We start from the raw sequence: 14,936 nt of genomic DNA, 5'->3' as shown, positions 1-14,936 counted from the left end.
GATTAGAGATTAGAGATTGTATCTTGTATCTGGCTGTTGTATAGGATGTAACTTGTGTGGATGTTCAAATGTTCAACTAGATTGTTACCACCAGTGTATCTCCCATACACGCACCATCCAAGACGCGTCTTGGCTGCGATGGGATCTCCACAACCTCCTTCTAATGACTTCAATGTGATCATAATTCAATGTTTGACTTGGCAGCCCTAGTTCACGTACCGTGCGTACGTTTTCTAGACGATATGCTTGTTTCAGACCGAGCCCGGCTATCACTCGTTGTGATGATTTTTCTTGTCGGCCGATTTTTCCTGTCCAATTCAACCAAAGCGCATTTGGTTCCCCAGAGATTCCTAGCTGTGCGGCTATTCCTTCTTCAAGCAGCGTTGCAGACGAACCGTCATCGAGGAATACAAATGTGTTGACTTCCACACCGTTGCCATACAGCGTGATTGGCAAGTATCGGAACAGCGAAGAAGACATTGAGAAATGATGATACTGGTGAACGGTTTCATCAGAGTTTGTCGCGGTCTCCATTCTGGTATATCGATCACTGTGCAGCAGAGTATGGTGACGAATACCGCAACCTTCCCTGGCGCATTCCCTCTTTGATCGGCACGGCCAATACCGGTGGGGCACTAGACACGTACGACAAAGCTTATTCTGATTGATAACCTTCCAACGTCCGTCTATATCCAACGATTTAAATTTGGAACAATTCATAATCTGGTGGTCGTTTCCATCACAGTATGAGCAATTCTTGGACACAGATTCTCCAGCATGGTTCATTTCCTGCTCCGTAGAACTTGGCTCGTCAGAGTGAGTGTATAGCTTTTCCTTTTGTCGTTCTGTCTCAAATTTTGGAAATTGGGTGTTATATTGAGCGACATCGAGACTAATGCGGGCGCTACACGATTCGTCCAACGTTTCACTCGAATGTTGGACTCAAACATTTGGCTCGATGAATCGACAAATGTTGTGACGAATGTGCTGCTACACGGTGAAGTGAATGTTCGATTCAATGCACTCGGTCCAAACATTATGCGAGTATTTGGATCGAATGTTTATTGTTTTTATTTACCATTAAAAACGTTAGGAAACTGGATGACGATGCGAGTATTGAAATTGCTGCCGTAGCAATTGTACTGATATCGGGCCGTAAATTAAATATGCTTGAAATCAACATTATTAAATTGCAATATTTTGCCGAATATTTTGAATTTTATGAATCAATTTCATAGTTCCTTCATCTAAAATTTATAAACAAACCAATCTGTCAAAGATAGATTCGGACGAATCGTGTAGCGGTGTATCGAATGTCATCGTGTGTCGAATCAACGAATGACAAAAATCCTTTGACTCGTGCCACTCGCGTTGGAAGGTAATCCACAACGAACGGATTGCCTTTCAACGCGGATATTCGACACTCGACATTGGAGGTTCGTAGCTCGTCAGTCGACTACACGATGCGTCGAATCATCGAGCGTCCAGCATTCGAGGGTGTTCGTAGCATCGTGTAGCGCTGGCTTTACAGAGACAATGCTAGCTACTCCGGATCAATAATTTTTTAGTGACGTCATCTGAGTCGTTGAAGTAAACAATGTGTTCTTATTTTTTATTTTTCGTGCTTTGTAAGTTTGTGCGTTGATAATATAGTTGATTATATCTAACACCATGAATAATTTGATAAAACATTTATCCACAAAGAACATAATTCTCGGTTTTTCGGAAAGCGAAAGAATCTCTTTTTTGGCCCGATAATGTCATTTTCATAATTTATACACCCGCTCACAGCGCATTGAACCATTTTCGATTTTTCATTTCAGGAACATTTACGCGTAAGTCGGAAAACAAAGTACAACTGGCGACTGTTTACACTGACAATTCGGATGACGTCATCAAAAAAAAATGTTTACTCGCTAAAGAACTAGCAGCACGGGTGGCAGATCGTTGAGCTGGTCCGGGCCTTTCATCTGCACAGAATTCAGGGAGACACCCCCGAAGAAAGCGGCCGCATCGAAGACAATTCGAACTTTCCTCGGTTTGTTGGGATTATATACCGGGAATATCGGCAGATACCATGTTCGATCTCCGGTCCTACGGCTCTCTTCAGATGTGAGCTCACGGATGTAACCTTTTCGCACGTAGTCTGCCATTTTTGACCGCAATATCTCTGCTAACTCGGGCTCGCGTTACATTCTTTTCGTCAAGCAGCGATGACGTCTCAATGCCATGGAACGGTTGTTGGGTAATCGTACGTTATTCGCGTTGACGGCGGAATGGTGTCGACATCTAGATACAACAATAGTTTGTATGAGGTCAATTATTATCTATCAGATTAGTCGGTTCTAAGACAGTTTTAATTTGTAAAAATTTTTCTGAAATTTTTTTCTTTGCGTTATTTGCCTACTAGAAATACGTTGTTCTGACCCCAGTTTAAATTATTTTCTATGAATTTTCAGATATTCTCACCAAAACTTACCATTATAATATAACATTATTTTAAGACACAATTTTTGTATGATATTTTTTCACTACTTGCAAGCAAAAGTGATTTTCATTTACATTGAGTTCTAAATTGATTTGGAAAAAATCATTTTCATTCATAATTTTGATTTTAAAAGTGTATTCATTTCTTCCGCAATTCTATATTATCATGCCTACTCCCTCATTTCGTAATAAGAAGCTCAACGTGGATCGTATTTCCACAGCAGGCCCACTTGATAGCGCCCGTTCTTCAAAGTTGTTTCATTACGCAGTTTTGCCAATGCTCGTTCGTCCTCCTTGGAATGAAGACGGTTCGGCGGAGCGCATATTCCCAAACTAATTGTTCGACCGTCTCGTGCAACATTTCGTCCGATTCATAAGAATGGAAGCAATTTTCGACACTTTGCCATCCTTCGACGAACACATCCCATGAACCATCCATCTAGGGCGTGGCTTTATTGCTACGGGTTCATGTGACTCCTCTTCACGATTCTCCAATGAATGTACAACACGTAAATTGTTAATACCAATCAGTAACTTAGATTGGATGTTTTTGTAGGATTCTAACGGCAACCCATCGAGCTGAGAATACTTCTGGGAGAGCTCACGGACGAACAGAGATTGTGACGGAAGCTTTAGTTCCTTTGCTAAACTTTCCTCCATCAATGTGACAGAGGATCCACTGTCTAAAAGGGCATATGTACGCAACTCGTTTCTTGTACCAATTCTGCTCCATGATCTAAAAGAATTAAGTTCAAATTGCTGAATAAACTCCCTGATGTGGCGAAACATCGCTTGTTGAATTTATTTAATCAGTTCCTGAAGCATAATAATGTTGTGGATGATTGAAGAAAAGTACGAGTTATAGCTATTCAAATACCCAAAAAACTAGCGTCCGTTTTCAATTCGTACCGTCCAATAGCGATGTTGTTCTGTATACGGAAATGGTTGGAAAAAATTGAAGCATATGGCTTCAGTTTTCGTGGACATAACTAAAAATTTAAGATACAATATAGATTATTTTACATAAAAAATAACAAAGATGATATGGTTGTACTTGTTTAAAACCTCTTGATGAAAATAGTTAGAAAATAAACTTGTGCTATTATGCTCGCTACGTTAGGAATAGTTAAACATATTACTTCCGACATCAACAAAGTGTGATGAATGTTGAATGAACATTAGAAGTAGGGACGTAATGGATCATCATAATAAACCACTCACTAAATATGATGGTAAATGATAAACACGTAACCACAGCTGTTAAAATTCACATCATCCTTCAGTAAATTTAAGCAGGTACTTAATTCTATTAATCATCGCGTTTCTTTTACTCCTCCTCACGGAAAGGCTATCCCTTGCGTTCCGCTTATTTTGATGATGCTGAGAAATCCCAGCAGCGCCACATAACATATTTTCCACAGGGGCGGCTTCAAATAATGGAAAAAGAGTTTTTTTTCCTTACAAACCACACTTCGACCCATGTGAATCACACTTTACTGAGTTTTTAGGATAGCGTGCAGGGATAACAGCAGCGTCCAATCGTTTTCACACCCTATCAGATGGTTTGGTTTGCGTGATTGGTAAATAAAAAAAAGTTGTTTTCACTTTTCTATGTATTTCAAGAAAAAATCATTGTTAGGAATACTCACTTCCCTATAAATGCTCCTGAATGATGCTTACAGCGATATGAGTGAAACATTAAAAAATCCGAGGAGAACGGTGTACACGGCTGAATTTCTCAACCAAGTTCTTTGAGATTCTGCTTCTCCAAAAATGTGTATATTAGATCATAATATCCTTCAAATACTTTTCACTTACCTCTTTTGACAATTCTCGTATGCATTAAAAATTGGACTAGTTTCGGATGGCGATGAAAAAAAACACAAAAGTAAATTCAATAGAACAAATTGTCCTGCAATCCTACATTTATTAAGCTTTCGAGAAAAATGCATCAACGCTCTTATTAGTTGATTTGCAACACCCATCATGAAAATAGTTAAGCAACTACGATCGATATTTTGTTCGTTTTACCAACTGCTCCCCTGAGCGAAGAAATTGGAAATTGAAAGGCACTTCATGTCTGCCGAATATAGCCCATCCGACATTTGAAACATTCTATCTGTTCACACCGCTGGGCATTAATTTCTCAATGTCGGTGTAATGGGCGAGAACCAATTACAGTGACAGAAGATGCAGTAGAATAAAGAGAAAAAGAAAATCAGTAAGCTATTGTGTAATTCATTTCATGAGAATGTTATTGAAGTTTATTCAAATCGATACAATTTATTCAAATTCGACACAATTATACAATCGAAACAATTAAATATATATTTCAATTGCAATTTCGATATTAAGCTGTGAGTACCTAAAAAAAAAGAAAATAAATCATTAAAATAATTAATAAAAAAAATGATTGGATGCAGGAAATACAGTAGGAGAGGATTCGGAGAAATTAGGAAAGGACCAGGGAAGATTAATATCGTTAGGAAGGAGGAAACTATTTGAGTGAGTATAGAAATCTGTAACGGAACCTGTAAAAATCAACGAAATAAAAAATATATTACAGTTTTTGAGCTGCTCCAAAAGTTTGCTGCAAAATAAATAGTTCATCCGAACAATCTCAAAAATCAAATAACGAGATTTCGGTAACCTCCATCACGATGAGTAATAAATCGCTGGATCTGACCTCTACGCCTTGTACAAAATGCGGGCAAACTTCAACCAAAAACGAAGACATGATTGCCTGTGACAAGTGCGACAGCTGGTTTCGTATACGCTGCGTAGGGATAACTGTGTTGCCTAAAAAGGATAAAAACTGGTTCTGTCCCGAAGCGCCATGCCAATTAGCCTTCCAGGAGTACCAGAACCGAAAGAAAACATTACGTTCCAAGAAGAATATGGACCTGCTGACAATGCCCCCATCCGTGGAAGAGAAGCTGAAAGCTATGGAAGCCGAACAGAAACGCTTGGAAAAGGAAATGGATGCAGAATGTTTAATACGAGAGAAGGAGATCGAAATGAATAATAAGTTGAAAGAGAGAAGAATGCGTAAGGAGCGTGAATTACGCGAAAAGGAGCTGAATTCAGTTAGAGAGCTTCGAGAGAAGGAAATGGAAGAAAAAAGAAGTCAATATGAGGCGGAGCTTCAGGAAAAATGAGATCATCTTGGTCGAATGAGGGAAATGGAAGCAGAGTATCGTAAAAAAATGTCCAGCATTGAGAATCAATTAAAAGAGTTTGTAGTCATCGGGAAGCAAAAGGAACATAAAGAGATAACCGAAGCTGTATCCCAAGCAGGCCCTAGTGCAACAAAGGACTCGCCGAAGAATCACCCTCGGCAGCACACATCAATTGGTCAACTAACGGAAAAGAATCTCAAGCGCCATGCGGAGAATGAACAAAATCCTATTAATGAAGAAGATTGTGACAAAGATGATATTGAAGATGAAATAAACACTAGTGATGAGGATGAGAAGAAGAGCGTGAATGAATCTCGAAACGGGCAGGGGGCCCATCATGCTGGACCGAGTAGAGCACAATTAAGTGCAAGAAACGGACTCACAAGAAAACTTCCTGTCTTTTCTGGGAAGCCGGAAGAGTGGCCTCTGTTCTTCGGTGCCTACCAAGCGTCTAACGAAGCTTGCGGTTACTCCGATGTGGAGAACTTGGTAAGACTCCAAGACAGTCTGAAAGGTGCAGCTCTCGAATCTGTTCGTGGACAACTCCTTCTTCCCAAATCTGTTCCAAGGGTCATCTCAAAGCTCCGTCAACTATATGGTCGCCCGGAACAGTTATTACAAAGCCATCTAGAAAGGGTTAGAAAGCTTGAACCTCCAAGAGCTGATAAGTTAGCTAGTTTCATTCCGTTTGGAAACGCAGTGGAACAGGTTTGTGAACATCTGGAAGCTGCAGATCTTACGTTTCATCTGGTGAATCCAATCCTCATTCAAGAGTTAGTCAATAAGCTTCCGGATGGAGAAAAGCGACAGTGGGTGCAATACAAAAGAAAGAAGGATGTAGTAACCTTACGTACATTCACAGACTTCACCTCGAAAATCGTGTTTGATGCTTGCGAGGCAAATGTAAACTACGAGTATAAACCGGATACTAGGTCTACAACCGGGACAAGCGGTAAAAGCAAGCCGAAGGAGAAAGCAGCTCTATATAGTCACAGCGAGATGAACAGACCTTATTTTCCTGACCGAAAAAAACAGAAACCGTGTAGGGCGTGTCAGCGGGAAGACCATCGACTTCGATTCTGTCAAGATTTTAAAAATTTGTCTCACGCGGATCGAATGAAAATTGTCACAAGATGGAAACTGTGCACGATATGTCTCAATGAGCACAGTGGGCAATGTCGATTTAAGATCCGTTGCAATGTAGGTGATTGCAGAGAATCTCACAATCCGTTGACTCATCCGATGGCTACCGTAGTCGCCATGAACACGCACATTAAACCCAGCTGCACGATGATGTTTCGCATGATTCCAGTGAAAATTCACTGTGGAGAGAGATCACTGAAGGTGTTAGCATTCTTGGACGAGGAAGCTTCCATCACACTAATAGAAAACGAGTTGGCAGATCGTTTGGGACTCGTTGGAGTGAAAGAAAAGCTTGTTCTAAACTGGACTGCAGACGTTTATAGAGTGGAGAAAAATTCAAGACGTATGTACCTTTGGACTTCTGCTGTTGGTGAAAAGAACCCTGAGAAAACTTTGCTACAGTCTGTGTACACTGTCGAAAAATTGAAATTGCCGCACCAAACTTTGAACGCTGACGAATTATCGGCACGGTACAATCACATGCGCGGATTACCAATTACATCATACGATGGTCGTCCAGGAATATTAATAGGGCTAGGCAACATCCACTCGTTTGCCCCCCTGGAAGCGAAGATCGGCACTACAAGCGAACCAATCGCTGTCCGCTGCAAACTCGGTTGGACAGTTTATGGGCCACGACGAGCAAATTCTGAGTCACGAGACAATTTATTAGGCTGCCACCGAGAGGTCTCCAATGAAGAGCTTCATGATCTCTTAAAGAACCATTACGCACTCGAAGAATCTGTGGTGCGAGTGCGTCAAGAATCGACTGAGGACCAAAGGGCTCGCTCGATATTAGAGCAAACTACGAAACGCGTGGGCGAACGATTTGAGACAGGACTCATATGGAGAAAGGATGACGTTTTCTTTCCGGACAGTTATCCAATGGCATTGAAGCGGTTAAAGCAGCTAGAGAAAAAACTAGAGAAATCGCCGGAGTTGTATCAACAAGTTCGGAACCAAGTCGAAGACTACGTTGCTAATGAATATGCACATCTAGCCACCGAAGAAGAATTAACCAGTACAGACCGCAACAGAGTGTGGTTCCTTCCCCTGAACGTGGTTTTGAATCCGAAGAAACCTGGAAAAGTCCGGCTAATATGGGACGCAGCAGCAACCGTCCAAGGAGTCTCGCTAAATTCAATGCTACTGAAAGGGCCAGACCTTCTAGTGCCATTATTATCGGTACTGATCATCTTCCGCGAGAAGAGGATTGCATTCGGTGGTGACATCCGAGAGATGTATCACCAAATGAAAATTATATCCAAGGATAAATCAGCACAATGGTTCCTGTTTCGGAAGGACAGCAGTGAATCACCAAGAGTATTCGTCATGGACGTCGCTACGTTCGGTTCAACATGCTCCCCTGCATCAGCACAATACATAAAGAACCGGAATGCGGAGGAGCATGCAGTTCAATACCCGGAAGCGGCAGCGGCCATCATTACTCGACACTATGTTGATGATTATTTTGACAGCGTGGACACTGTCGAAGAAGCAGTAGAACGAGCGAAGCAGGTGAGGTTCATTCATAAACAAGGCGGTTTTGACATTCGAAATTGGGTGTCGAACTCGCCGAAAGTTCTCACTGCGTTGGGAGAAATTAAACTCGTGGAACCAGTCGTTTTCAACCAAGACAAACATACTTCTAATGAACGGGTACTCGGGATTATCTGGGATCAGGAGTTAGATGCCTTAGCCTTCTCCATAACACACCGTGCAGAAATTCAAGAGTATCTGTATGAGGGAAAGCGGCCTACAAAGAGAAATGTTTTATCCTGTGTAATGGGGCTTTTCGATCCCCTAGGATTACTTTGTCCATTCACAATTCATGGCAAGATACTCATTCAACACCTGTGGCGTAGCGGTTGCGAATGGGATCAAGCAATTGATGAAAACTGCTGGGTCCAGTGGAAGCAATGGATAGGGTTGCTGCCTGATGTCGAAGCTTTACGGATTCCGCGATGTTATTTGGGTGATGCTGTATCTTCGATGGTGGATTCTCTCGAGTTACACATATTTACTGATGCGAGTGAACATGCTTATGGTTGCGTAGCATATTTGCGAACAGTTATCGATGGAGAGGTTAAGTGTAGTCTGATTATGTCTCGAGCAAAAGTGGCACCACTAAAACGCCAGTCAATCCCTAGACTAGAACTGTTGGCTGCTGTCCTTGGAGCTCGAATGAGCCAAACAATTTTGGGAGCAACTGCGTTGCAGATTGATCGCACTACATTGTGGACAGATTCTCGAACCGTGCTGTCCTGGGTCAAATCCGATCAATACAAATATAAACAGTTTGTTGCGTTTAGAGTTGGAGAAATTTTAGATTTAACCAACATGAGGGACTGGCGATGGGTGCCATCGAAACGAAATATTGCGGATGTGCTCACTAAGTGGGGTCGCGGTCCTCCATTACAAAGGAATTCGGAGTGGGTAGATGGTCCGACGATACTTTATCAATCGAGCTGTCAGTGGCCTTCTGCCGACCCAATCGATGAGACTAATGAGGAGGCTAGAGGATTATTGTCGTTCCATGAGGTGGTTGCCGTGGGCAAAATTTCTTGTTGGACAAAGTTACTGCGGGTTACCGCTACCGTTGTTCGATTTGTCACCAATTGTAGGCTCAGGAAAGCCGGGTTGCCAACCATTACTTCTCAGGCTACGGAGTATCAACGTTCAGTGTTGAAGGCAAAATTTCCAACTGTTCAACAGCCGCTTCAGCAAAATGAACTTCAACATGCAGAAAACATTTTATGGAAGCAATCACAATTTGATAGTTTTCCAGACGAAATGAGCGCACTCACAGAAAATCTTCAACATGAAACGGGACGCTCGCCGAGGAAGATCGAGAAGTCTAGCAGCCTGTATAAACTTTCTCCGACACTAGATGCAGAAGGTGTTCTGAGAGTTCGTGGTAAAATGGAAATAAATGAAGCAATTCCATTCGATAAAAGATTCCCGATTATACTATCGGGGAAACAAGAAATAACAAGAAAATTAATTATGCACTTACACGAAAAGTTTGGCCATGCAAACAGAGAGACTGTGTTCAACGAGTTGCGTCAGAAATTCTGGATACCGAACGCGCGTGCAGCTATCCGACAGGTGTCCAAGGAATGCGTGTGGTGCAAGGTAAATCGATGTGAACCTTCTATACCGATGATGGCCCCATTACCCATTCAGCGCACTACACCTCACCTACGACCTTTCAGCGCAGTAGGAATAGATTATCTGGGACCGGTTGACGTAACGGTTGGCCGCAGAAATGAGAAACGATGGGTAGCGGTGTTTACGTGTATGGCTGTTAGAGCCGTACACTTGGATGTGGTCTATAGTCTGAGCACACAATCTTGTCTGATGGCGATCAAAAGATTCACGAGCAAACGAGGAGTCCCAGAACAAATATTTTCGGACAATGCTACGTGTTTCCATGGAGCAAATACCGTCATGAGAGGCGAAATAAACAAAATCAACCACGAGTGTGCAGAGAAAATCATATCACCTGTTACATCGTGGCATTTCAACCCTCCCGGAACACCGCACATGGGCGGTGTTTGGGAACGGATGGTACGGTCCGTCAAAGAGGCTCTACGCACATTGGACGACGGACAAAGAATGACGGATGAGATTCTCGTAACGTCGTTAGCAGAAGCTGAAGACTTGATAAACTCCCGCCCGTTGACGTATATTCCACAAGATAACTCCGAACCACTTCATCCGTGGAACAACGACAAGTGAAGATGTACACCTGGATAACTCGGTTGAATTTTCTGAAACTCTTCGCAACGTCTATAAACGATCAAGGTATTTGGCCAATAAGTTTTGGGAACGCTGGTCAAAGGAGCCTACCCACCCACACCTACCCACACTGAATCGTCGTTCCAAATGGTTCGAAGAAAAAAAACCACTGGAAGTCGGAGATCTAGTGTTTGTTGTTGAGGGAAAGGATCGAAAAAATTGGAAACGAGGACTTGTACAGAAAGTAATCAAGGGAGCGGATGGAAGGATTCGTCAAGCGGAAATAGGAACAGCAGACGGTAAAGTATACAGGCGTGCTGCGGCAAATCTAGCGGTGTTAGAAGTCCAGTAAGGTAAATCCGGAACTCCAGGAAGATTGACCGGATGTTACGGGCAGGGGCGTGTTCACACCGCTGGGCATTAATTTCTCAATGTCGGTGTAATGGGCGAGAACCAATTACAGTGACAGAAGATGCAGTAGAATAAAGAGAAAAAGTAAGCTATTGAGTAATTCATTTCATGAGAATGTTATTGAAGTTTATTCAAATCGATACAATTTATTCAAATTCGACACAATTATACAATCGAAACAATTAAATATATATTTCAATTGCAATTTCGATATTAAGCTGTAAGTACCTAAAAAAAAAGAAAATAAATCATTAAAATAATTAATAAAAAAAATGATTGGATGCAGGAAATACAGTAGGAGAGGATTCGGAGAAATTAGGAAAGGACCAGGGAAGATTAATATCGTTAGGAAGGAGGAAACTATTTGAGTGAGTATAGAAATCTGTAACGGAACCTGTAAAAATCAACGAGTTTTTGAGCTGCTCCAAAAGTTTGCTGCAAAATAAATAGTTCATCCGAACACTATCTCTTCTGAAAAAAGCGAGAGCGTCGAACGAAAGCCTGCTTCCGGTTGCGCGTTGCTGATGCTGAAGAGGAAGACCGAGAGCAATGTGGCCTCATCATCGGAGCAACCAGCCAATTGGAATGAAGTACCTGGCCAAAATGTACATTTTATGCGAAAGCGACAGTCGAGGCTGACCGTGTCTGACCAGAAGTGAATTGTCCAGAATGGCATTGCTGAAAAACACCTTTCCGGCTAAATACGACCTCATGCTCATAATGGATAACGAAACCTACTTGACGCTGGACGGCAACGAGTGAAAAGAGACCGGGTACTCAACGCTCTCACCGAGAAGGTAAGCGATGAAGTCAAATATATCTCCCCCATGAAGTTTCCGAACAATGTTTTTCTGTGGTTGACTATCAGCAAGAAGGAAATGTCTAAGTCCAACGCCCCCCAACTGCGACCGATAGAAAATTGTTCGGCGAACTCAAAACGGAGGATCTATTCCAGGAAATGGGCATGTTATAAAAATTGAACAGTATATTGCTGTAGAATCGAACATTTGTTCAGCGTGGGTCTGAAGTGAAATATGAGTAAAATGAACACTTGCACATATCATGCTAAATGGACAAGATTAATGCGATTTTTTTTAAAATCATTATTGAAATAAAAGATGTATGTATGAAATAAGCTGGGCCCATTCACATAGAGTCATATTTTTTCATAGACCAATTCCACGCCAAATCTTCCAGCTGTTGATCCGACCCACTCTGATTTTTCTTGAAATATTATACATATGGATGCAGTCACACAAAATCACAGTTTTTATTATCATATGACCAATTTTAATTACCATTGATTCTCCATGAGGGCATATGTGAAAAAATGGAATCGTTTTTCAAACATCTAAACTCGAAATCAAGATGTCTGATCAAAATATGACATACGGCAAAGTTGTTGGAAAATTATTGGACTATTTAGAAAAAAAAAAAAATTAAATACATTAAAGTGTCAAAGAAGTCATAGTGTTAAAAATTTTGTATTTCAAAAGACCCACGCTTTCGATATTGTTGAATATATTTTTATTAGAAAACATTTGAATTCAAAAAAATTTGATATATATCTAGTGGTGCGATGTCGCAGTCTCTTAAAAAGGGGATATGAATTTTCACAAAATTATAAAATTCCATTACTTTGATAAACCGTAACAATTTAGGAAAAGTAATATAAAAAAAAAATATGGAATGTATATTTTTCCAGACTCAAACATTCCTGGCTGAATATTTTGCCCCAAATTAAGAAAGCAATAACTGTTCAGTTCACATCCCCTCTCTGAAGACAATCTGGCGTAGTGGTTGACATATTTACCTCTCATTTTAACTAAATTCATAGAGAAATCCCTCAATATGGTGAGCATAAAACTACATTCGAATGGCAACCGAGAGAGCTATTTCTGCTTTTATTCATATTTTGACATACGACCTTCCCGTAAACCTAATATAGTTTACATATACAGCTGATTCCATTAAAATAGGATGAATGATGTTGGTTTGACCAGTCGAAAATCTGATCTGGGTTTGCCTATTTTTTTGAAAGCTCTAGTTCAGTTGACCTGTGTCAAATCAGGTATTCAAATGTTCCCAAACCGCTTGGCGCGCTGCAGTTTGTTTATGATGCACTTTGCGCGCAGCAGAAATAAAGTTTCTCTCTGTTGAGTGTAGTTCTCCTCTAAAATTACCAAGAAAAGGCAAAGTTTTGGAAAAAGTCTAAATTATTTTTTTTCATCCCATTTATTTATTTAAGGCTCATTAGCATTTTAGCTGTAACAGAGCCGAATTTTAATCGAGTACATGTCACATGGTTATCATATCTATAATTAGCACATTACACAGTTGCCGTTCGCCAGTATTCCTTCTATACCATTACACATATGGTACATTCACACAGTAGCCATTTAGGCGTAAGAGTATTCTTTCTGTTCTTCCATTATCCAGTTGGACCACCGGACAGCGGAGACAGTTGATTGATCATTGTTGAGTTATTTATAGAACAGCAGCCCGATGTGTCTTGCAGAGCAGAGCAGTTGTATGGATGAATCGATCTTATTTCGACCGTGGATCGATTCTCCATCGCTGATGATTGTTGTGTGGACGTAGCTATTCTGTAACAACACAAAGATGGTCAATGAGGGTCCTGAGTTTTGAACTCACGATCGATCGCTTACTAAGCGAACGCGCAACCAATGTGGCTACGGAGACCCCCTTAAAAAGTCTAAATTATGAATGGATCAATATGATGACAGTAAACTGAAGCACTGAGAAATGTGACATCTACTCGAAAATTCGAATTTCTTCATTTAAAAATGGTGGTTATTAAAACCGGACAAACCTTGATCATTTTTCGGACAAACCATGATTAGAGATGGACAAACCATGATTATAATGATATATCTCTTTGAAGAAACTCGTTGAAAAAACATGAAAAAATGAACAATTTGAACGGCATATGGTATTATTAGCTACTAAAGCTTGGGGCTTTCCAACAAATCCAAACTCGTCTTGATTACATGTAATCATGAAGAAAAGTCGATTTACATTCACTAGTTGCGTGTACACACCCAAAATCGGACAAATCAACATCATTTACGCTACACGTTTATTGTTCTCGAATAAATTAAAACATTTTATTCAAAGTAACGATCATTGGAAGTTGGCCCTTTTCATTTTTTCTGAAGTCCTCGCAAAAAAATTGTTTTTTGATTTTACTACTTGCTGATGACGGAGTGATGATTGGGGATCTTTTCTCTGACAAACTGCAAAGACCAATGTAAGATTTCCAATGCTAATCCCACATATCGTGTTCAATTCCCATTCTTCATCAAATAATATTTTTCTGAATTACACTGCTACACATATATCTTCGAGCATGACTCTAAACATGCACTGAATGTTTGATATACGATATCGGAATCTCCCCAAAGTTTTATAAAAACGACATGAGCGACATTTTGATGAGATAGAAGAGCTCCTCTTGGAACTTGAGTGCCATTTGAGAAAAATAAAAAGATAAAAAAGAATTTACATCGAATTCTTTGTGAGTAAAATGGAGAAAGTTGTTTTTAAAGAAGCGAGATGAACACGTTTATCTATTCGACAAAATACCGTAGTAACTCAATGAATTTCGATATCTGATTCCTATTTCTAGTTTGAATGCAGATGAGAAAGACACGTTCCGTATCAGAATTGTGGGTTGTGGGTCGTAACTATCTAAATTATTATAAACGTAAGAAATAATTCAGACATGAACAATCGTGTTTGTTCCTTTTGAAATGAATGCTTTGATAGTTGACTCATAGAATTCAACAGCCACATTTTGAATATGACGCTGCGTTTTTTTTCAATTTTGAAGACGTTTTTATGTACAAAACTACCGATTAATCAAATCACCTTTAACCTCACTGACTGCGAGTAATGATGCAAAGGTCGTTTTTGATGACTTGTAGACGAATTGAACAATATCATGAATGGTTT

At 40.5% G+C, this 14,936-nt stretch overlaps 2 protein-coding genes across 2 annotated transcripts; both read left to right on the top strand.

The window, feature by feature from the left end:
- Positions 1 to 5,693: 5,693 nt before the first annotated feature.
- LOC129761711 (uncharacterized) lies at positions 5,694 to 8,736 on the top strand. Its single transcript, XM_055759450.1, has 2 exons — positions 5,694 to 8,327; positions 8,617 to 8,736. The coding sequence occupies exons 1-2, from the start codon at positions 5,694 to 5,696 to the stop codon at positions 8,734 to 8,736; spliced, it is 2,754 nt and encodes a 917-aa protein (XP_055615425.1).
- A 413-nt stretch (positions 8,737 to 9,149) lies between these two features.
- On the top strand, positions 9,150 to 10,550 carry LOC129761710 (uncharacterized). The gene has a single exon (XM_055759449.1). It carries the CDS (start codon positions 9,150 to 9,152, stop codon positions 10,548 to 10,550), a length of 1,401 nt encoding a protein of 466 aa, XP_055615424.1.
- Positions 10,551 to 14,936: the final 4,386 nt, after the last annotated feature.

Source organism: Toxorhynchites rutilus, chromosome 1 (genome assembly GCF_029784135.1).
Source record: "Toxorhynchites rutilus septentrionalis strain SRP chromosome 1, ASM2978413v1, whole genome shotgun sequence".
NCBI lineage: Eukaryota > Metazoa > Arthropoda > Insecta > Diptera > Culicidae > Toxorhynchites > Toxorhynchites rutilus.
This window is presented reverse-complemented; position numbering and strand designations above follow the sequence as displayed.